The 24,706-nt window shown below is 37.7% G+C and overlaps 2 protein-coding genes across 7 annotated transcripts in view; one reads left to right on the top strand and one right to left on the bottom strand.

The window, feature by feature from the left end:
- LOC125226126 (transcription factor cwo) overlaps nucleotides 1-2,134 on the top strand; it is a 58,879-nt gene extending 56,745 nt beyond the window's left edge. For 4 of the 5 annotated variants that reach the window (XM_048130003.1, XM_048130002.1, XM_048130005.1 and 1 more), the window contains one exon: nucleotides 317-2,134. In XM_048130003.1, the coding sequence (XP_047985960.1) occupies nucleotides 317-510 (194 nt within the window). In that variant the 3' untranslated portion in view covers nucleotides 511-2,134. The remainder of the gene's footprint in view (nucleotides 1-316) is intronic. The other variant, XM_048130006.1, reaches the window with a different exon arrangement.
- Nucleotides 2,135-9,211: 7,077 nt separating this feature from the next.
- Nucleotides 9,212-24,706, bottom strand: part of LOC125226668 (cell surface glycoprotein 1-like) — a 20,168-nt gene continuing 4,673 nt past the window's right edge. The window contains exons 6-8 of one of the 2 annotated variants that reach the window (XM_048130725.1): nucleotides 14,341-14,370; nucleotides 13,850-13,966; nucleotides 9,212-11,832 (exon numbers count right to left, since the gene is read on the bottom strand). In XM_048130725.1, coding sequence (XP_047986682.1) covers nucleotides 11,792-11,832; nucleotides 13,850-13,966; nucleotides 14,341-14,370 — 188 coding nt within the window. In that variant the 3' untranslated portion in view covers nucleotides 9,212-11,791. The remainder of the gene's footprint in view (nucleotides 11,833-13,849; nucleotides 13,967-14,340; nucleotides 14,371-24,706) is intronic. The other variant, XM_048130726.1, reaches the window with a different exon arrangement.

Below are 24,706 nucleotides of genomic sequence, written 5' to 3'. Positions count from 1 at the left end.
CGGCCGGTGTGGCATTAGATACGTCCTTAGGTCCTTACATGTTTTTTATGAGCTTACAAGCGCTATAGCATTCCCTAAATAGTAGCCGGTCGCGCGTTTCATGTGTCATGTCATGTCATCAGTTGCTATATCAATCAGGTGACCCATGTGCGCACCTCATGCACAACCACTGCACTAGTTTAAAACTTGCACAAAAATCTTATCGTAGACACGCCGTCCCACGTGTCCACCATTGCCATCACAATTTTAACACCTACCTACATCATACCCATAGTTCAATTTATTTACATTGTAACATTGTATATTCTCCTTCCAGGCAAATACTATGTCCCACTGAGCGTGGACTACTCGTGCTTGTCCCGCCACCTCGGGCCGTACGACGTGCTGGACGCGCGCGCCGCGCACCTGGCCGCGCCGCTGCACCCCGTCACCATCCACGTCAACTTCCAGCCCTGCCTCAACTACCACGTCAAGCGCGAGCCGCACGAGCGCGACTGGCGCCCGGTGTGAACGACGCTTTAGGACTCGTGTGATCGCCCGGTGGCCGGTGTGGACGCGGCTTTAGGAGTGATTCGCCCGGTGGCAGCGTGAAGCCCGACCGGTGTGGACGCGGCTTTAGATGATGGGTTAGCGAAGTCGCATCCGCGCCCTCTGTGTTTTCTAAAGATTAAAAAACGAGGCCACGCCATTTAGAACATAATGTGAGCGGCGTCTGGTGTGAGTTGGACATAAAGCTTTTACTAGTGGATCGTCGGATGTAAAAAATTTATTAAGACGAGATCCTTCGCGGTAACTATTACCGGCTGCATGATCTTCGTTTAACAAAGTGGAAACTAAAATGGTGATTAAGTTATTTCTAAATATTGTTGTCTATATGAGCGAAAATACAACGCTACAAGCGACGACAACGTAGTGACAACAGAGTTACTATAATTCATACCTGACAAATAATCTGGCCTTATAGTCATGGTCAAATCAAATAACGCTATACAATGTTGATCACTCTAACACACATGAGTAAAATAAAATAAAGAAACCCAAAATATCACATATGAAATTAAATGAAACACGCTGGATCCACGGAATTCAACAATTTCAAACTTCATATCTGTGTAACGCTCCCTACGAGATTATTAAAAAGGTATTGTTTACTTAATAAAAAAATGCCTACCAATGTGCAGTGATTGGAAAATAAATGGACACGTAGACTATGTGCCAATCTATCTAGTGCAAAGACGATGTTAAGTTTAATCGGTAAAGGAATTAAGTCATTTAAGAAATATTATCTATTTTTATTCGGTTAGTTACAGTGACTTTGGGGACAAAGAGTTGAGACAAAGGGGATGGGAGTAGAGTGTAAGTATCGATGACAATAATCGATGTTCGGTTGGTGGAATATTAAAGTTTAAGTTTTGATGATTATCAGTGGCCGGTCCATACAGAGCGCGCAGCATCGCGAGGCAAAATATCAGTGTAGACGACAGTAGACGTGCAAAGAAACCGCCTTGGGTTGGTCAGTGTAGAGACGTGCCTCGCGACGTTCGCTGTGAGTGGACCCGCCTGTTGTAACAGAACCCTGTTTCACAAAGCTTGTACCTACCACTTCGCAACCAGTGTAACGTAAAATTTGCCTACTTACGTTGCTACTTACTTGGTATTTTTCCTACAACAGTTTTGACATAAGAAATACCTTGACAAGTCTGTATTAAACCTGTAAAAAAAAAATTGAAATATTTTTTATTCAGAATTTTAAAGCAACCTATAAAAAAAAATAGGCACCTTTTATGGGAGACGGTTGTCCCTGATTATTATCCATTAATATCATGTTAATATTTGTATTAAGAAGTGGTGAAACGGGTTTTAAATTAAATATTCTATTTTAACAGATTATAATAAATGCAAATACTATGTACCTTTTGTAGTAACTATAAAACGGTACGGTATCATTGTTAATCGCAATGTACTTATAAGAGACACTGACTGTACCTTCCAATGTTAAATATTTGGAAAATTTTATACGTAATCTTAGATATCAGATTTTTAAAATAAATATCTAAGTATCAATGTTAATATTTATTGATAATATTAACTCATTCCATAAACAGATATGCTATTTTGTTAACATTTTGGTATTATGTCTTATGTATTACAATTTGAAATATACAATAGTACATTACGATACATTAAATAATTTGAAATTAGAAAAAAAGTTCCGGAAAAAGTGTTAGCCAACGTGGGGGAGGGCAGCACCATCGTCGAAACCAAGCCATCTGGCAGCGGGCTTGAAGCGGTGGCGAGTGCCTCGAATGCACATACTAATGGTATTATGTTATTTAGAAATTGATAACGCCTGAAATTTTCCATTGGCAATATGCTCTGATCGGGGATCGGATACCGGTATTTTCTCAGCACTAAAATACCTGTATTTTTAATACGTTTTTTTGTCTATATTAAAAGAAAAAGAAAGAAAAATACATTCAAAATATTGGGTCATTTCATGTTTTTCTATACCGGTGTCAAGCCCTGCGCCTGCCCAATCTTTAAGTTTGAAAAGCTTTTAAAGGAGAATAAAACTTATTTAAATTGTATGTAAGTACATAAATTAAGAGCTTTCCTTTGTTTGCAAAATAATTGGTTCCATTGAATCGTATAAATGTATCGATCTAAAAGAATCAATTATAACATTGTAAACAAATTTAAATCCTCTATATACAAAAATAACCCTTTCAGGCGAGCGACGTCTACAGACGTCGACATATTTATAAGCATTAACTACACTTTAATTTCTCGCTTGAAATTCTTGAAAGGGATATGTAATTCACCCATAATGTAAATAGAAGTAAAGTTAATCATTCTAGTTCTTAGTTATGGCTGTGAACCAACGGTAGTAGTCAAAGAGCGTTATTTTATATACCAAAATCCTTTGTTGTAATCGGAAGTTAATAAATATTTACCTAATCTAGCTACATAATATACACCGTGGACCCGAAAAATCCGAAAGATTTTAACAGTGTATTCCAGGTGCCGTAGCCGAATGGCATTTCTGCGACGCGAAACGAAAACGAAACGCCGCGAAAGGTAGTCTGGCTCTGTCACGCCAATACGCAAGAGGGATAGAGATAGATATCTACAAGAGTTTCGTTTCGTGAGCGTTTATTCCATTCGGCTCGGAGACTATAATGTCATGTAAACTTTTCTAGATATCGCCTAGTTTCAGAGTTCTTACCAATTGAAAAAAAATCTTATTGTTACTCAGTACAAAAGGCCTTTTTAACGGCGTTGATGCCATTCTGGAGAATAGTCTCACTATCCTCATTGGCAGATGTCAGATGTTAGGTTTTTAGAATACAAACGTTAAAACTCATTTTAAGTGCCTAATAACATTTACTTTTTATGTGAAAATACATTGAATTTTTTTTTACAAAAGTCACAAAAGCCATAATTATGATATTTGTTTTTTGGTTTTACATAAAAATGCGTGGTTAAAATATTCCGGGTTATTCGGGCCCACGCTGTATAGCTTATCTATTACTATGTAATTTATTTTACACGTGCAAAAAGACGTCGGTTGACCTATATTATCTAATAAAGATATCCATGCATTGCATGTCAAAGATTCCAAAATGGAACCGCGAGAGAAGCGAGTAACACAGAACAGAACCATCATTAAATGTGTTTTAACTTTTATTCTCTTTTGTAGAATTGTAAGCAATGTGTTTAATCCGATTGCAACAACGAATTTGTTTTTATCTATATTTTAAGAATATTTCTTTATATGGATATTTTTATAATGTGTATGAGCATACCACAGACAACTACTGAACTAATTTTGGGGCCACCAAAGACATATCTAAAATTGGCTAGGGACTTTTTTTACAGATCGGATTGACTTCAAATTGTCTAAAAACACAGACTGAATTCAGATGTGTCTTTGGTGGCCCATAACCTACTGTTAACGCCATGTTTTTTTTATCTCCGAGAGCGCTCACTAGATGTCGCGGCAATGTTAGGTGGAGGACAAACCGCAGTTTAACTTTATTTGTGGGACATTATCAGTCCTTATTACTTATATGTATTCAGGTCTCTCATCGCAACGCATTGTACAGTCAACCAATTGGAACCCTAGGCCACTCTACAACCATGTCAAAATGACAAACAGTAAGAGATTTCTAATTTCTTACAATCTGATTTATAAAGTCACTGACATAGTTCTACAGTGGCCTAGGGTTCCAATTGGTTGACTGTACGTACAGGCTGGCAAAGAAGAGTAGAAAATAATAGGGTCGCCACCCTATGTAAACCGTTTTGCATGTAGCAACTATTGAGTCACCATAATATATGAAAAATGTAAGTGTTGCTATGATAAAATAAAAAAAAATGTGTTCCTCTTTTATGACAAGCTGTACGCACGCGTCATCTTGAACCTTAAAGGAATGTCTGAAGGTTAATATTGGGCTATAGCCGCGCGACACTTGACGTTTATGACGTCCAAAGGGTTAAACCCATGGAGAATAGAGGCAAGGAGGAAAATCTGTCGAAGTAGAACAGTCGCAAAAATGACCGGCTGAGGCCTTTTAATTGCAGTTACAAATCTCTCCGCTAGGAGCGCATGTCTCTCTCAATGCTCAGCGACGTAACATGACATTAGACGTTCCTTTCTGTAGGCTGATTTTTCTATTCTTCATGATTAAACCGTTTGTCTTTCAACTAAACATGTTCCGCAAGTGTCCGCTCTAAGACTGAGTTAATCGTACCAGATTAAATGTTCTAATTAGGAAATTCGTGTCAAATGTATTTTCGATGTTGAATTAATTGTAATTAGTTATATTTTTGTAAATACAGTTAATTATACGTTGATATTTTACGATAAGATCTGTGTTTTCTTGTGAGCCCAGCACCTTTCTGAACTGTAACAGCTGCTTTTGTACTCCTTCAGGCACTGGTCCCATCGCGAGCTAGTAAGCTATGAGCTATCGGCTATAAAAACGAACAAAAGATAAGCACCCCCGTGCAAATAAAAGAGACAGTGATTTTGATAGCTCACCGCTGGGCGAGTAACTATAAACATCGTGTGTAACAAAAGATGATCACTCCGGTGTAAAAAAAAAAAAAGACACGGCGATGTTTATAGTTACTCGCCCAGCGGTGAGCTATCAATATCGCCGTGTCTCTTATTTGCACGGGAGTGCTTATCTTGTTCGTTTTTATAGCCGATAGCTCATAGCTTACTAGCTCGCGGTGGGACCAGTGTCTCAGTAAGCATTTTTGATAGCGACGTTCCAGAGGTTAAAGCTTGTGGGCTTGATATCCCTCGGCATCTTCCGACACTAATATTTTTAGTCGAAAATTATTATTATTCTCGAAAATCTCGTGGAACCATACTTACCTTTACCTATTTTGCTCTTTGGGACAATCCCTTATTTTTGAATTGCCGTCATATTCTAATGACGCCAAAACTGTACGTTTGCGGAAATTAAGCAGCAGTTAAAGGAAAAAGGAAAGGCGACATTCAAACGAAGATTTTATGTAATTAATTATCATAACATCTTTTATTCTATATTATTATTTTAAATTTTACATGCTTAGTTCAAACATTAAGAAAGAAATAATAATATTTAACATCTGGATAATATACAGCTCTATTTTATGATCACTTAGTGAATAAAAAATTATATTAATATATTGCAAAATATTCCATTGTTAATCGCAACGTTACAGAAATAATACGGGCTGGGAGCATTGCGGTATGGCAAACAAGAGCTTTTCGTTTTACAATAACAAAATATAGCTTTTCACTTACATATTATCCGCTACTATGTACATAAACGCTCTACAGATGTGATTATCACAAACATTGTATCTAAAAACTCTACGTGTCAGTAGCCGTACCGTGAGTTTGACACGGATATTTGATTTCTACGCATCTCGTTAGTTTTATTATGTCAGTGTCAAGCTCGCGATAGGGGTACTGTGAATGCGACGGTCCCTTATAATACAACCTTACCGTCTCGCACAATACTGATTGAATCACTTTACAAGTGACAGTTCACGGTTTGGACGTGTGAAGGTGGTCGAGATTATTTGTTACTTCTGCTATTATAATTTGCAATATGTTTTTAAGTAAGGGTCCAGCCAAGTTGATAATTCTTAATAGAAGTATTTTATTTTTAGATTGATTATGCGTTTCAATGTGGGATTATCACCCATAGAATGCTCCATAGAATGTAGATTTGAATGTTAATTTCAAATAATTTCAACCACGCTGTAAAATAACCATTTTCATTTATATTCCACTAAAAAATTTGTTGGTTATTTGACTTCACAGTCCGTTACAATAAGCTGTAATCTAATAAACAACCAGATCGAAATATTTACAAGCTCATTTTCATCTAAGGACAATTTTACTAGCACTCGCTTATTTTGATTATTGATCTAAAATTGATTGTATCACAAAACATATACAAAAAAGCTATAATTCGTTATACAAAACAAAATATAAAGCATTAAAATCAAATGTTATTTATTAATCCATCATGAGAGCTGCTAAAATATTGTATATTCGGTACCTTTAGGTGAAATATTGCAACATAACGACTTAGATATTAATTATGCATTAAAATAGACTTGCAGTATTATATTAAGTAGCAAGTGAGACACTAGGCGATATGTGAAGGTGGGGTCTAAAATTATAACCCAGTGGGAAAATAAATAATCATAAAATTGAACAATTTCTACTGCATTTTCGTCGCCTACGAGTATTGCATAGGATCATGGCACACTGCATCCGACTCTCACGACGCTCCGAAGTTTGAGACAACGAGTATTATAGCGACATTTTCTGATGCAGTGTGCGATGTGCCTTATATTTGCCTTTATTGGGGGAAATAATGTTTAAAAATTCTTAAAACAGACAGGTGTAACGAGACAGAACAGGAAGATATAATCCATTTATTGGCACTCACCAATTGCAGTCAGGTTTCCAATAAATGAATTTATTTTAAACCCTAGAGTTTTAAGCGAAAATTAAATGTGTTTCTGCGTTCTAGGTTTGTGCACGAAATAGTGCAGTATCTTCAAAATTAATTAATAACCTTAAATTAAAGTTCGCACTGTTGAACTTTACTGATGTCTGCCCGTGCGCTTTCAGAGACACGCAGATCGATGGGATATGATCATGGGATAGTATAAGTACATACATTGCATGTAGCTATAAAACATATTATAAGTAGTTATAATAAACTTTTATTAAATGGACATATGTGATCCAAGTAAATACATAAAACAACGCTGTTATGACATAGTAAAACGTGATGAATAATGTAGTGTTCTAAATATAAACGAAATAACTAATATACCTAAATATAACACTGGAAGCGCACAGACTAGACAGCCATATAAATGCTGCATTTGTGAGAAATCATTGGCTATATATCCCCGCTTTTTTATTCTAAAAAAACTTCATTCAAAGCTTTATCGGCAAATTTCTGACGAATTCGGGACTATAGTTATCAGAACCACCCTGAATAGCACTGGCCGTATAAGAAATCCAATTAAAATTCGTAACTAGTCTGCCTATAAGGAACGCGGGTACTAGTCTAACATTCAGATTAGGAGGATACTAAATTCTTAGTTTATCGAACACGAAAAGCACACGTTTTGTCATTGAGCAACTGTGAGGGATGGAGTCACACAACTGGGCGCTTATACGTAGCTGCTACATTACACTAGGCGGCATGAACAACAACAATGCAATCATTTGCTTATAAAATCAGATGACAAAATTTACTTACGTCATTATAAAATACATTTTTTAAATCATAAAACGACTGAAGAACAATTTTATCTTATTGGAGGGTCATTCTATCAGAATATGTCAGCGATCGTGTGGAATTGCCACTCATTCTTCTTGTAAGAAAAAATTAGACCATGTTAGACAGCAGACATCTCTTTGTAGAAAGACCATGGAATCGACACAGGAAATTCGTACTTATACAGAGTTTAAAGTTGTTGAGTTTTTTTTCTAGATCTCAAAAGGATCTGTCCGCCGGTATAACAGCATATTTATTAAAAAAAACATTAATTAAGATTTAATACATTTGTAGCATGTTGTTCTTACCGCCCGTACCACTACGTAAACTTAACTAATTTGCAACCTCAACCTCGTTGGCTCGTCTATCGTACGTTATTAGGCCACAGGTATTATTCTAACTTCATAATACTATGTTACAATGAACTAAATCAACGGGTTCAGCTATTTATGGCGCGAGTTTTTGCTGGTTCAACTAAAAGAGTCCACAATAGGTGAAGTTACCCTTAAAATGCGTATTTCCCGACGGCAAAAAAAAATCCACGCTATTTTTTTTAAAGATTTAAAATTAGAGTAAGTGTAACTGTGTAATGTAATGATTAAATGCAACGATTTAGCCTATTAACGAATAAAATATTTTGCAAATGTATAAGTAAGTCACTGGGTTGTGTCGCACAACATTTACTCGTTGTCACCGCGATTATTGTATAGTGTTTCTATGAATGAATGCGGAGTCTTGCAGCCATAGTTTAGATTAGATTTTACATTGAAAGATATATATTATAGTATCTGAATAAGGGCCTATTTAGACGGCACGAGAACTCGCATACGAGTTTTACTACATTGCGGTATTTGATGGTTGTGCAAAGTATATTGTATGTATTGTATGTAACCTCAACAGCCCGCAATGTAACTAAAATCGCATGCGAGTTCGCACGCCGTCTAAATCTGGTCTAATAATAGAGTTTCGGTTTGCCAAGAAGCTGATCGTTTTGAGAAATGTTTCATTTGAAAACCTACCTCGTGGCAAATGCATAGAAAAATTTGATACAAGTTACATTGTAATCGAATATTCTCAAGTCTTGGTGACAAAGTAAGAGTTTTGAATGATTCACGGTTATTTTCATTAGACTTATATTGACCGGGATATAGACCGTGATTACCGTGTTTTCCGTGATCATGATGCATGCAACTGCGTCGAAATATCGGGAGCTCGACAAAAATCAAAAAGGTAATCACGGTCTATATCCCGGTCAATATAAGTTTGGTGACAAAGTGTCAAAATGAAACACAATGCAAGGAACAAAAACACAAATATCCGGCCTTTTTAAACGAGGCACATTGAAAATGTTACGATGCTGTTTTAAATGTTACATTTGTGTTTTTTAAAATGTTATGACAAAAACCCTGTAGGCAACAGGATTTCATGATGTTATATTATAGTATTTTCTCAAAAATAATCGTATTTGTCATGCTACTTCAGTCTAACTCAGTACTTTTTGTACTGAGACTGGCTGAAATTGCATAAAAACTACGTGTTTCGTGAAAATAAGATGGTGAAACTGCTCTCTGTGTTCTTAGTCTAAGCTACAGCTGCGTGACTTGTGTGGAATAGAAACATTGGCATAGTTTTGGTTATGTGCCATTCATTTATTTAAAGATATTACATACATTAATATTTTTTTTAATATAGCTTTTGTAGTTATTAGGCAAACTCGAATGGAACACACCAAAACTATGCCTGCTTCCAAATCTTTTTACACAACATGAAGTTTTTACCGATTATTCTATAGACCTACAAAATAATTTTAAAATCACGGCTTATGTTATTAAAATTGTATATCTATAATTGGCTATTTTAACACTCAATTAAATATATACAGAGTTCTCGCGATTGCACGGAGACAAAAACATCATGTTGTATAGACATGGTAATACGGGGGTTGCAGTAGTTTTTAAAAATAGATTGCTGAAATGAATAAAAAAATTGTGCTGTGACTTCACCGTCACTATAAGACGGTATTTTCAGGTTTTTCTCTATTAAAAATTATACAAATATTGCTATTTGATCAGCACGGTATTTTTCTCATTTCAGCACTATTTATTTCTCTTTAATTCGGGCACTATACGATCGCTTCGATGAGACGAATAACTTCTATTTACTAGCTATTGTTAAATCTTATTCACTGCGTGTATGCACCTTGTTTTGTGTACAATAAGGGCTAAATTCACTGATCCATATATGCCATACGATTCTCTGAATATGGCAGAAGTAAGGCGTTGCTTGGTTATAGGAGCAAATTCTTGCAGTACGGCTTATAATCGAGACAAGTGACCCGAAACGAATGTTATATTAATATAAATTTTCTACAAATTTTGTGCTAACTTTGGCAATATTTCTAAAATAAAATTGTAGTCTATATACTTTCTACAAATTAAATTCGTGTACACTCTGACAGACACAATAGAAAAACGTTTGATTACGTTTGACCCTTTCTCCAAGAAGGGTTTTTAAAATAAGTATGCTACGTTCACCCATATTAAGATTACACATGCCAACTATTTATTTCATAAATGGATTTAATAGTAAAATGAGAACGGGGAACGAGATACATAGAGAAAAGTAGTACGTGCGTCTAGAGATAAGTTTAGCCCATAGCATGCCCATAGGCATATAATTATATGCCCATAGGGTCGTTATCGACCCACTGCTGAAAACACGCTACTACTCATTAAAATAAGTAGGAGAATGAGGTTGTCACCACAAAAAATAGCGAATAAAATACATGTGTTGGGCACATATGGGTTAGCTAAGACTAGTCGATAATTTGGATAGCTACGTGATCCCTGCAAATTATTTGCTATCGTAAGCTAGGCCTATTAATTTTATGCCGCTGTAGATACCTACTCATGTCAACTATTTCGCCGTTTGCAACAATTTCCAACGATAACGTGGTGTGGGTCAGACTAGCTGCCTCGACTTTGTGTCGCGGGACCGAATACATACAACCATGCCTATGAGACCGTCACCAAAATATGACATGTCATCTAATTTGCATAAGAACAAAAATGTAAATTCAATTCTTTAGAATTCTACAACTTAATTCGGCCGGTTATTTATTTACTTACTAATATAATACACTAATTAGCCACATAGCCTTTTACCATACTGTAGACAATCATGATTCTTAACAACCGTCTGAATTGTAGTAAAACTATACAGTAAAAGTAAACATAGGGTGGCGCCACTTTAGCAAGGACCTTTAGAAAATCTGTCTCAATCTCAATAAGCCACCAGATGGCGCTACTATGCAATATTTTATCTAGTCGGTGCTTGTACAAATTAGTGTGACATGATCAGTTCAGTTTCAATGATGATCTCATTCTCATGGCTACTAAAGACTCGTCCTCGCACACGACACGAATGACTGCCTGAAAGTGCTACCTCAGCCGCCATACCTACGCAGTAACAAAGCGCTTACTTAAATTATAACACAGATTTAACCTCTAATAATGGCTAACACGAAGTCGGTATCCAAACTAACCGTTACACCGGAAACGCCTACCCTAACGAGACCTACACTTAGGAGGAGCCCGCATAGCTCTATACACGCTAAAAAAGTAAAACAAATAATAAAAACAACTATAATTTACTTAAACATTATGCGTACAAAAATCCTAGCAATCCTTCTATAGACGGTCCTTCTATTAAATAAATATATCCGACATACATAAACGTTATACATACATAAAAAAAATATACCATTATACATATGTACCACTACATCCTATCTTAATTCATCTCGTATGTACAATATTTACAAAGGGAAATAAAACAATTTGTACTTGCAGAAAAACCGTGAAAAAAACACTGAAGTGAAACGGAAATATACAGTTGGTTACAAAAGGTACATTAACTATAACTTAGCTATACAGCGGCGCCCCGCGCCGTGAGATTTACAAAAATATTCTTACGGCTCTACTCTATCTGTCGCAGCGCCGCGCCGGCAGCACTGCCGCGCCCTCTGCAACAACATAACCAACACTTTAATATAGATCAATAATAAATATCAACTATGTTTCGACTGTCTCTGTTGATAGAGCATTAGATTAAAAGTCACGAGTCTCAGAATGGACTACGACGGACAGACGTCCAATTTGGAGCTCATTTAAAAGGCAGTTCTGTTTGAAAATGAAAACATCATTAAGGAAGCTCCACAAGCCGTATAAACTTAAGCCTATCAATATCAAACTGCGTGCAGTTAGACTAAGCAGATGATAGTAGTTCTATGCACTGCCTTGGAGCGGTGTTAGGGTGTTACAACTACTACAGGTTTGCTACAGGTTTGGTACCTGTGGGCCCTCCCGTGTCGTAAATGTCGACTGCGGGACATTGGTCCAATGAGAAGGCACACTGACATTTTATCCCGCCAGGCGGCGCCTGTGTAAGTGCATAGCCATTTCTTTTTCAATGGCCTCTAACATCAATAATATGATGGGTTAAGCAGCATCCATTAGATTGCGGCACTTCCAACAACTTCTAGAGGCATGTATGTCACTGTCATTCTATAATAATAATAAACCCGCGGGGGCAGCTTGTGGCGAGCTGACGGTGAGTGGCGACACCGCGGACCCCTATTCCTGAGGGCACTTCCATCTAGCCCTCGCCTCTGCGCTTGCCTTAACCGGCCGGCCAGAGTGGATTCGCAAGAGCGGGACCTATGCTCCAGGTTGGAAGTGTAAAATGTCATAACGCCGGCGGCCTGCTGAACGGATCACCGGGATCTGGCTACCGCAGTCTCACCTCTCGACAACCTTTCAGCCACTCTTCAAGTGTTGCTCTGTTGTCGCACCGTGCGTGCGGCCGTTTTGCAGGGCCCACTCAATGAGTTGGCGAGTCACCGCCTGTCTTTTACAATCCTGAGACTAGTTGTCATGGCAGGTGTCCGATAGTTTCCCCCCATAGATCATTACCCAGTCCATCCAACTTGCACAACAATAGCCTATGACCTTAGTCCCCATCGCAGCACAAAAGTGCTGCACTGAAATAGTCTTTACACCTGGCGGGGACCATCTCCGGATGTATCATATTGTGCGCTCGTGGATGGTATCCGCCACGTGCACAGACCAACCCCTATAGACATCTATTACAAGACGACTCGCGGTGGCCAGCCTTCCTAGTATTTGCACTGATATAAGCGCGGGCGCTCGCCGTGCCCGATCAGTATCGACCAAGTAACAGACCCGAAAGCAGCGCGTGTTTTTCGCACAAAAAAATTGGAAAAGGGTATTTTGATGCCTTAAAGATGTCCACCTGTAGTGTGAAATGGTGTGGAAAGGTAACAAGAAGCTCAAATTTAAAAACAGACGGCATTACATTCCACAAATAAGTCATATTTATAATTTATTCAGAGCCGGCATAGGTCAACTTACATTGGCCACTTACGCGTCAGTAGAGGGACAGTCATACTTCTGTCCCTTTTCATCTGGCGCGACTGCCCGCCGTCCTTGAAACGGCCAATCACAGCGCGCTTAACACATTCCCCGCCCGCTCCTCGCACCCCAAACACTGGTGACTCGTATCGCGAACCAAATATACAAGACTGCCACTCTATAGGAGGTTCTCTGTGGCCACGTGTATCCCTTGCCTTTAGATTAAGTGTCTAAAAGGGCCTCTGTGCTGTTGGCTTCGGCCCCACACACGCCTCCCAAAAGTCCGGGACCCCATGGTCCCGAGAACTGGAAAGGACATACAAATAATAATAATAATTCTATAGACGGTCCTTTATCATATGCGAGAGAGAAAAACAATATCGTGTAATAGGGTGGTGCAATCTGTCATAACCTTTACAGTGTACATCCTCATTGTGATGCGGGCGATAGGCTAGCAAAGCAACCTGTCACTGCACTATTCTGTTTTTTTTTCAACCCCTTAACTGCGAATAAGAGTGGAACTCAAACTAAGAGCAATTTCATGTAGTCTGTCTGCTCCTTTTGGGATTACAGGCGTGAATTTATGTATGTAACATGTATGTAAGTTACCTGTGACGGGTTCGTGTCGCTCATCCTCAGGTAGGGCGAGGCCGAATTCGCGCCGTAGCCGCGAACTTAGGTTTTCCCGCTGTCGTTCCGACGCTGTGGGCTGTGCGTCGAACACTCCTGCGCATACAAAAATAACTTCTTGTTTTAAATATTCTATGTTAACTACTTATTTCAATCTATAATGTAATGAATGAATTGGAAGTAGTGATGTTCTTTGACAATTTCAAGTGTTTTCACATAATGTTTTTAATGTATGTACTTGAAATGTGTGAATAATTATTTTGGCCAGTAATGTAACAGTTAATATACATGTTTTAGTACTTTTGCTTTATTGTCGATTTCGATTCAACGTGTGTCTCATTAATTAATTCTTTATTGTGCTATTTTGTTTATGATTTACCCTACCCGTAAATAAATCTGCACATTTGTAATACTAGTACAGTTGAAATGTCAAGAACATCCCCACCTCCAGTTTAGATAATGATCGCTACCTGTAAGCGCCCCGCTGTCCGAAGGTGCGACTAGTGAAAAGAAATTCAAGAGTTTAATTATTATGAAGATGAAAGAAAATACGCTTTCCGCATGGATTTTCATACAATGGCCTGCCCCTGTTGCTATCTCTATTACATACGCGTATTATGAGCGTGACAACATCATAATTATGCGTGTACAATAAAGACAGCAAAAGGCGGGTCACTGTACGAAAGTCTTTGATGAATGCGTATTTTCCTCTTAACTTATATTTCAAATACAGCATATTTTTTTCGACCCATAGCCACATTCTGTGAGGTGATGGTTTAGGGATAAAAAAAATAAACTGCATGTTAGACACACACTCAAATCTAACAGTTAGTGGCAGAAAATCCTACTTTGAATTGTGTAGTTTTAGGGCTGGTTTTTCAATCACCAGATAAATAATATCTGTCAGATAAATGTTAGCTGTGACAATAGTCATTTATACGTGTGATGAAAGGGATAGTGATAACTTTATCTGGTAGATATATTTATCTGGCGAAGTAAAAACTGGCCCTTACTGTACTTTTCAATATAAAATTTCTTCTACGTCACATACGTTCGATAATTTTAGATTAAAGATAATATAATTTAATAATCGATTTTTGCCGCGATACATAATGCAGTAAAGCGAAGCAGGCATAGACAAATTTAAAAATATGTTTGTTTAACATACACACGTATTCACAAGAAGGCGATGATCTCACCGCTTACGTGCAAGTGCACTAAGAGTACTAAGACTCTTATTGACCAATCATATATCTTGTGTTCTTATAATAAAGATTGTGTCTCAGTGTACAGTCGCCATCAGGCAGCAGATGTGTTCACCATCTCTATTCTGAAGGCGTTAGTAGAGTGCACGTTCTGGCCCCGTAGCCGAATTACATTTCTACGACACAAAACGAAAACGAAACGTCGCGAAAGGTAGTCTGGCTCTGTCTCGCCAATACGCAAGAGCGATAGGGATAAGATATCTACGAGCGTTTCGTTTCGTGAGCATTTGTGCATTCGGCTACACACGCAGATATCTTTGAGTACCTCGGACGCTCGCTCTTATAAATCTGATTGCGCCTGTACAGTACAGACAATGCGCTTAACCGATAAGTTCTGATGTTAAGTGAATCTCAGGTCATAGCAGGAGGGATTATAGTCGTTCAATTATACAAGGTGCGAGCGAGGAACCTGCATAACTTGAACCACGCGTTTCTGAGGCAAAAAAAAGAAAAAATGTTATATGAATTTTAAAAAAAAAATTTTTTTTTGGACGTATTTTCCAAAAAAAAAATCCATAAAGTTTTTTTTTTGTTATACAAGGACAAAGTATTTTCACATAAAAAAACGAGCAAGTGAAAGGATTTTATCCATAAAGTTGGAATCAATTAAAATGCAGTGTAACCTTTTCCCCTCACTATAGCGAGGAAACTACAACGCAAAAAATTTTATCACTGCTTCCAGTAGTTCCACAGGTGGTAAATCATCTTTAACTAGATTCACCTTTTTATCAATTTTAAAGCAGTTAATTTGACTTTTTCTCAAATTACTTTACCCACTAGTGGATAAAATGCGTTTTTACATTTTGAGCTATGAGGGGAAAAATGAGTTCCTTCATTTATTTTTCTTAAAACCAAATTATTTGGAAGTTTTTCTTGTCACATTTTGACATCTATCAACGACTACTGTGAGACTATGCTCCACAATTGCGCATCAGCGCCGTTAAGAAACCTTTTCTACTGAGTAACAATACGGAAATGTTTTTTTTAAATTGGCAATAACTCTGAAACTAGACGAAATCTAGAAAAGTTTATATGACATTTTAGTCTTAAAATGTGACCAAGAATATGCCGTTAAAGTTATATAGGTTCCTCGCGAGCACCTTGTAAAGTTGGGTTGCATTGCACGACGCACGTGTACAGAATAAAATGAATGCTGCCGTCTACTAAATGCAAATCGTAGGCAATTAAGGTGGCAGCTACCTACCCGCTTTATGTTGTCATACTATGGATTATATTTAGTAGATTCAGTATGGATCACGCTAAACATATTTAGGCGCTCTTTTACTTGTAAACATAACTCGTTTTTATTGTCTAGAAAAATATTAGCTTAAAAGGGGAAGGGGTGTAGTCAAAATTATGTAATCAAAAAGTTTGCTCTATAAAAATGTAAACTCTTTATTTGAGTCTTTTACCATCTACTTATTCGTGGCGAGTTCTAGTCTAGGGTGTTAGAGATCTGCAATTTATGCAGTGTCTATGAACCGCAAAAGGTTAAGAATGGAATGAAGCTGTTGCCTAATATCATTTTCGAACAATATTTGCGTTATTTTGTAAAATGTGTTACTGTTTTTTATGTTTTGTTTTTATAAAGCACTTGTTTATAAATATGAAGGTACCTAATTAAAACGTATATCAGTATAGAAAGGCGTAAATGAGATATTTCATTTGTTGTTTCATAAATGAAACAATAATTCGCGCTTATAATTTTGTATTATTTCGCACAAAGCGTATGCCAAAGTTTTCAACTTTTCGCTTCGCAATAAAGTTCGTAAGTTTGCCCGTGCGAAGATTGAGGCCATCGACTCATCGCAAACAGTGCACCGCGTGAATTGGGTCAGACGTTCGTCAGTCGCATCTGACGGTTCGCTACACAAAATCAATACGAGACGTCGCTACTACATAGTTAGGTCTAGCTTTGAAGGGACGAATGAATACACAATAGGAATGAAACAAAATTACATGTTAAACTATGGAGACCGGAATTATATCCTGCAATAAAGTTATGTGTATTCACTAGTCAGTTGTATGGATGACAAAATACCCTTTGACATTGTATTGAAATGCATTAAAACCAAAAATTTTGTTGTTCTTAAGCACTTAACAGATGTTACACTGTGGTTTGCGCGAAAGTGAAACTTTACATTTATTATAGCTTATCATTGATCAAAAATAATGATTACTAACTTAAAATGTTAATGTTAATAAGTTTCTTTATATTTACTAGCGGTATTCTATAATAATATTCCATTAAAGTACGGCACTTGTCGCGTGTAAATATGTAGATAGTAAAACCGATGTCTCGGGAACAAATAATCTGTGCTCATAACATAAATAAGTGCCCTTACCGGAATTCGAACCCAGGATGGCGGCTTAGGACAAGGTCACTACCCGCTAGGTCAGACCGATTGTAAATCCCCTTTTGATTGACCTAAAGCGGCTATAGCTTTACGTGTACCCATAGAGCTCTACTACGCAACATAATATTGAAATCGCGTTCTCAAGGTCCCAAGGGGCACGGCGAATCGTGTGCGCATATTGTTGTACGGACAATGTAAACTGTATTGTGACGAAGTAAGAGTCATATTAAATAAATAAGAGTTTTGTTGTAGTGGTTTTAGTACCCACACTTTTGCAGTTTTGAGTCTAAATACACTAGTAAGTGACTTCATGATTTGTCGAGTGTTTCTGATAATTAAGTTAACTTAAATCTTAAGTAAGCTTTGAAATATGAACTGGTCGTGAGGTAAAATCTTAGCCCGACTGCGCAATCTGATTTTGCTTGATATAAGGACGATCATCGCTTTTAAGTTCCGGACACTATTTGTTATAATGAATGCAAGTACATAAACACGATATAAGGATCCCAAAACATGCTTTATACCAACTTGTTCTAAAACCAACCAGAAAAACCCAGATTTAAAATTGTTCATATTAAGAAAGGAGCTGAATAGTCCGTTGCTTCTGGAAAGTTATGTATGAAAATGTTGGCATAATTAATGGAAGATTTTTTTTGATTGGGATATGTACATTACAGGCCGAAGATATTTTTCATCAACCCTCCCCATCCCTCCCCCCTCTGCGTCACCCCTCTTCCCCCCCTTAAATAGCCGAAAATGCGGTTTTTCGCGATTTCTGACAAAACCGTTGTAGATACAGAAAAAGCGTGTAGGAAAAAGTAATCCTTGATAAATTTACTACAAATCGTTCATTGACACTTTGGTTCTAGCACTTATAGGTTTCGCGTGATCCATCACGAAAGTTGGTCCTTTACTGCAATTTTCTTTAGTGAATGTTAAGTTTTCTCCCAAATTGCTTACGAAATCTGTTTGATATTACTAAAATATTATAAACTGAAAATGAATTTCAGGGGGAAAAATCACTACCATGGGTGGGACTTGAACTCACGGCTACTGGATTGATACTCCAGGGCTCTACCAACAGCTACCAAAAGCTCATCCCCAGTCATAGATACACTATATAGATCAATGGTACTCCTAGCGACTACTACCGTGAAAATATTACGTCTTAAATAGTTACTGGAATTCCAAGACATATTGGAAATTCCACCCATGGTAGTGATTTTTCCCCCTTAATTTTATTTTAGTCATGAGTTACAATATTTTAGTTATATCAAACAAATTTCGACGATTTCGTATGCATTTTGGGCGAAAACTTAACATTCACTAAAGAAGATTGCAGCAAAGGACCAACTTTCGTGACGGATCACGCGTAAACTATAAGTGCTAGAACCAAAGTGTTAATGAATGATTTGTAGTAAATTTATTAAGGATTACTTCGTTCCTACGCGCTTTTTCTGTATCTTCAACAGTTTTGTCAGAAATCGAGAAAAACCGCATTTTCGGCACTTTAAGGGAGGGTAGAGGGGTGACGCAGAGGAGGGAGGAGTGGGGAGGGTTGATGAAAAATAACTTTGGTCTATAATGTACATATTTCAATTTAAAAAAACCTTCCATTAATTATGCCGTAATTTTAGCTAATTTCCCCCTGCTAGAAGGAAAGTTGGTGTCAATAGGTTGGCAGGAACTGCCCAACCAGAGTGCGATTTTGCTGTGAAGACCACCTGAGTGTAAGATACCGTGTCTTGTTTACCAACCTTAAAATGCAGTTACACGCTGGCAATAATATCATAAAAAAGAAAGCCTTAAATATCTGACACGGTGGCATTTTATAAAATGTGTATTTTTTGGATAGACCAATAGGAAAAATATGGTAAAATACATTTTTTTTTATAATTTGCAATGTCCTATAATAAAATATAATTGATTTATTTTATTGTGTTGTTTTATTTTACTTGTGTGTGTCATGTGTGTCGAGTTACTGTCAAGTTACTATCAAATTCAGTCGGCTATGGCTTTCCATATTCTTCTATGGCCCTCCATACTGTTAAAGCATGATTAACAGCACTATAGTAGATTGTGTTACGAGGGAGCAAAATTGCATATTTATAGCGAGGATATAAATTGAATTGTGAACAAAGTGAAGTATTCTATATGTAATTGAATACTGAGTGTAGTGACTGGGATTCGAAAAGAAAGGGTTATTTTCTTCCCTGCACTGCGAGGAGGGTGCAAAGAGGCACTTTTCCTCTTTGCTATTAGGGACCAAAGTGATACTTTTCCCTTCAAGGACACATTTTTTTTACATGGTTACATAACATACCATTTTTTATGTTCATATAACATATCATTATATATAAATTTCCTAAAAGTTGATGTTAATATGTGTAGCAAATTTAATTCCACCTTGTGTCTTAACACTTGAATCCCTCACTACGCTCAGGATTAAATTTAAGAATACCTTGCTACACTCAAGATATATATCTCATTTTTCTCCCTTGTTGCACAATCTACTATTGCTACCATTTGACACTTTTTTTTTCATATCATATAAGCAAAATACTAAAATATGAATCAGGTCTGTTGTAAAAATATTATGCACTTAATCAACACAATTTTTTTATACATAATATTAAAATATGTTACAACATAAAATGTTCTCATAGCAATATTATATAGGTATTAAGATTTATAAGATTGTAAGTATTAAGATTTTTAGTTATTAAGAACTATATTTGCAGTGCCCTTACAGGGTTCATAGCTGTGCTATACCTACTGAAATGTACCAACTTATGTACCTATGACAGCAATAAAGAATTACTGATTACTGATTATTACTTATGTGCAAACACTTTCCGTGGCGTTAATATTTTATACAGGCCAGACAAAGTTATTGAACAGAAAAGTGTCACTTAATTCCCTCCTAACAGGGCCGAAAAGTACCCTTTCTGAATGGGTGATGTGAAAAGCAGTAGGCGTCACACCGCAAACTCATTTCCTTTTTGAGCACTAACTACTTAAAGCAGACAATAAACCAACAATCTAAAGTTATTTGTTTAGGGCACAGGTCCTTCTCTAGTTCTCATCTGTAGGCAGGTGCGCTTATGAATCACTACTAGGAGTTAGCCTGTTTTCACATTACCCGATCCAATATCGTATGTCGGAAGGATTTCAATGGAAAAAATCCAAGACGACGCCTGTAATGTATGGGATATCGGTCCAACATCTGGTATTAGATCGAATAATGTGAAAACGTACTTATGGGTGCTAAAATGAGTAATAATGTTAATATAGATCAAGACAAATTTATGTTTATTACACTCTAATAACATGTAGTTGCACTTTTCAAAATTAATGGGATACACATTCTCTGTCCAAAATATCTCTGCATCTTTCATCAATTTCTTCTTCACAGGCATTGTGTTTGTCGCTGTTCCACATTTTGGCAAATTGTAATCAGGTCCGGGGTTCAACGCAAAGGCCGTCGGCAGCAAGCAGGGCAAGCACACGTCTTCGTTAATGCAAGTAGAATCAGGTCCAGGGTTTAAAATCAAAGGTCGTCGTTTTAAGCCAGTAAAATCACGGTCCGGGGTTCGAGAGCGAAGGTAGTCGTAGAAGGAGGCAAAATCAGAGGCCAGGGAGAGAAAATGAGTCGAAAACAGTAATAAATAGTTCACCAGATATGGTTATGAATTCTCCGAGAAAAATGTCAAGCTGACAATCAACTGTCAGTGTCTGTGGCCAGCACAGATTCAAAATGGAATTTTTTTAAAGACTAAGACAAATCTCATAACTGCCGAAGTGGGTCGTACGCGCAGTCGAGCAACACGTTTTTATTTTTATAAAATGTATGGTGCCACCAAAAAATCTGTAACTTTTTTCTGTAAATAGAAATGCTTATTCCTATCACCAGAAAAAATATCAGGCGATTTTAAAATTTTCAGACATCCCCCATTGTTTATGATTTAGCCTTTCTAACCGGGACTAAATATTGAGCCTGAAAATACTAATAATGTAGCCTTACGAGTAGATCAAACCGATCAAATTATAGTAATTAATTTTATTGTACTGTCTGATAACTCTTATTCGGGTCTTTTTGAATCTGAATATGTCGCCTTGAAGAAGTCGTCATGTATGGGTTTAATATAAAAATATTAAAAATGATTAATAAAAATAATGTCAAACAAAACAGCTTATATATTGGTATTTTAGGGGACCGATTTTTGAATCTCGAACGCATGAATTCGCCGTTCGAAAGTCGTAGCATTACGTCGTTTTCCACAGACTTCGAACGGCGAATTCATGCGTTCGACATTCATAAATCGGTCCCCAGGCACAGTATAATAAAGAGTACTATCGTACAGTATGGCCACTCCCGCTCCCCGCTGAAAGTGCCGCCCACCCCCTCTCGGTTACCTGACAGTTACCGCCTGTCAAAAACGCGAACAGTCGACCTGTCATATCTCACTCATACAAGCATGGTACGCGTTCACCTACACGAGCTTAGACTGTGTGCTAGGAACGCGCCTCTTTCATATATTTAATGGCCAGTGTCCGAGGTGTGCCCCAGGTCTGTTCTTTAAGTATCCCCTTCTAAGTGAAAAAAGCGCTTATCGACTAGCACCTTATAAAAATCAGTTTAATATAAATCATAATACTGGATGGCAATAAGTCCACATAAATTTCCGTTGCGATAAGAGCCGCCATCGCCAGCGAGTTGCACAATCTCGGTGTTGTTGCTGCTCGCTTCCTCTGCCGTATGCGCGAGTAGAAAAGCGTTTAATAATGGTATTTTATAGAAGGTCAACCAAATGGTGAAAATAATAAAAAAACGCGCGGAATTAAATCTTTCTATGGGAATTAAACACTAGGCCCTAAATTTTCAATTTCCACCAACGTCAAAGTTTTGAAAGGAACTCGCTTCATGAAGAATATTGGTCTTTTTTAGTATTTTGTTGATTCCGATTAGGTTGGCTCGGTGTTCTTTTCCATTGAATGTGTGCTTGTAGAATATTGCATATAGAATCTGTCTTCTGATCCAAATATACGAAATTAAAGTAGATGTGTTCGATTTCTTAAACACAAAACTTCACAAAATATTAATAAAATAATAACGTTTACATAAACACAAGTGTCACGAAACGTGCACATCACATGCGTAAACAACTCGTGATGTCACTTTAACTATGTCAACATTGGCTCATTCATTTCATTCGTTCATTCAGTATGTGACACTTTCCTGCACGCCTGTACATCCTTACAAAAGTGCATTTACAAAGGAAGCTGGTCGATAAAACATGAGGTTACTCACAAAAGGACTGAACTCAGTCATTTAGTTAATAAATTTAACTCTAGGGAGCAAAGATGAATTTAAATTGAAAAGTAGCAATTTAACTTTTCAACGACATTACAGTGACGAAGTCTAAAATGAAAATAAGCACCATTACACAGGAATAGAGTTGAAACTGGTTTATTTTAGTACATTTAAATGCGGCATGCGTTTATCTAATTGAAAGAATTAGTCTCGGAGCGTGAACGCGGTCAATAGGAGCTTAATTGGTACGTTCCGTTGTTTACTGTCAACAACTAGCACTTGCACGAATGAGTGATTCGTGTAATTTTATGTGCAAACAACATGAACAAACGGAGGAACGCTACTGTTCAGCAGGGATAGCATATGATTGGTGCGACAATATAACGCCACGACATATAGACGGTCAACCAACTCTTTTATGAAACGCGTTTTATGAAGGCGATCGGCCGGTGAGCCTAACATTTTTCAAATTTGCCGCCTTAGGTACCGGCCACATCAGAGCGTCGCGTGTCTCGGGGCGCGCAACGGACGTCCGCGCCACGCCACCTGAGTGTAATTCAAAAAGCGTCTCCTCATTACATTTTGTATAGGAAGGACGTAAGGCGCGCCACGCCGCCGCCACGCCACCTGGGGCGCGTCTTACGTCCTTCCTATACAAAATGTACTGAGGAGACGTTTTTTGAATTACACTCAGGTGGCGTGGCGCGGACGTCCGTTGCGCGCCCCGAGACACGCGACGCTCTGGTGTGGCCGGTCACTCTGTATCCATACCAAAAAGGTACAAAAGGAACTTTTATGGTTCGCCAATGGCCAGACGGGAGCCGGAAAACCTTGAGAAACGCATTATGGTTGGCATGGTGGATGGAGGACGGGGGAGTGGCCATCCACCAACCCGCTGGGTGGACAGCGCTCAAGAAGGCCTGCCAGGGATTGACACAGGCGCCCATTATTAGGACTGCAGAAGACCGTGATCAATGGAGAGCTTTGGTGCGCAATATAACGACCTCATGTGGTCGCGACCCTCAGCCATGAGGAACCGAGGAAGAAATGGTTCGACTCTGTCCTGTCTGTCTGTCACATTTTTAATGACAAGATTTGGTTGTTTAATGCTAAGATTTGGTTGACCGTCTATCACACATGTTAAAGACAGGTAGTCTACGTCGCGACCAGATAATCTCGCGTTGTGCTAGGCCTGTTGGACTGCAAAAAACGAGAGACAGCAGAAACTGGTATTTGCAACGTCAGTTAATCTCGCACGGGTAGCGAATTATAATTGAATAGGCACCTTAGAGTTCAAGGTCATTGTTATGACTTTGAAATGTTTACTTGCAGTTTTTTAACGCTGTTAATTTATATTTTATATTGTTAACAATTTATATAAAATTCACGAGTCTTTTTATATAAAATTCTTGTGAAAATCTCTTGTCGCCTAAATTGAAATCACCATAATTGAATTGAATTGGTTATTTTAGTAATGCCTCTTTTGGGTATCGAATCGTACAAGTAAAAGAGCGTCTAATAGCTTTTGATATCAGAATAATTGTTGTATACTTAGGTACTTTATGTATGGACATTTCAGAAAAATCCTACGGATGTGAATACTTCTCAAACAGCCGTACTCAAGCTCACCAAACTTTTCAGGTAGCCCGCATTCAAAAAAGGTTGAGTAAGTAAGTATAGCTGTTCAAGAACCTCAAACATTCTAATGAACACAAGTTAAATTATAATCTATTGAAAATATTTCAACTTGTGCTGTCTTAAAGTAGTCACACTACTATGTATATAAATTAAAACCGAAATGAAGAGGGCGCTACGAGTCCTTGTATAGATTACTCATATGAGAGATAATTTCGACCTCGACAGCTGTGACCTGGGTGGCCGAGCGGATTAAGAGGCAGCT

Source organism: Leguminivora glycinivorella, chromosome 5, assembly GCF_023078275.1.
Source record: "Leguminivora glycinivorella isolate SPB_JAAS2020 chromosome 5, LegGlyc_1.1, whole genome shotgun sequence".
Classification (NCBI taxonomy): domain Eukaryota; kingdom Metazoa; phylum Arthropoda; class Insecta; order Lepidoptera; family Tortricidae; genus Leguminivora; species Leguminivora glycinivorella.
Note: the sequence above shows the minus strand (reverse complement) of the source record. Positions and strands in the feature narration are given on the sequence as shown.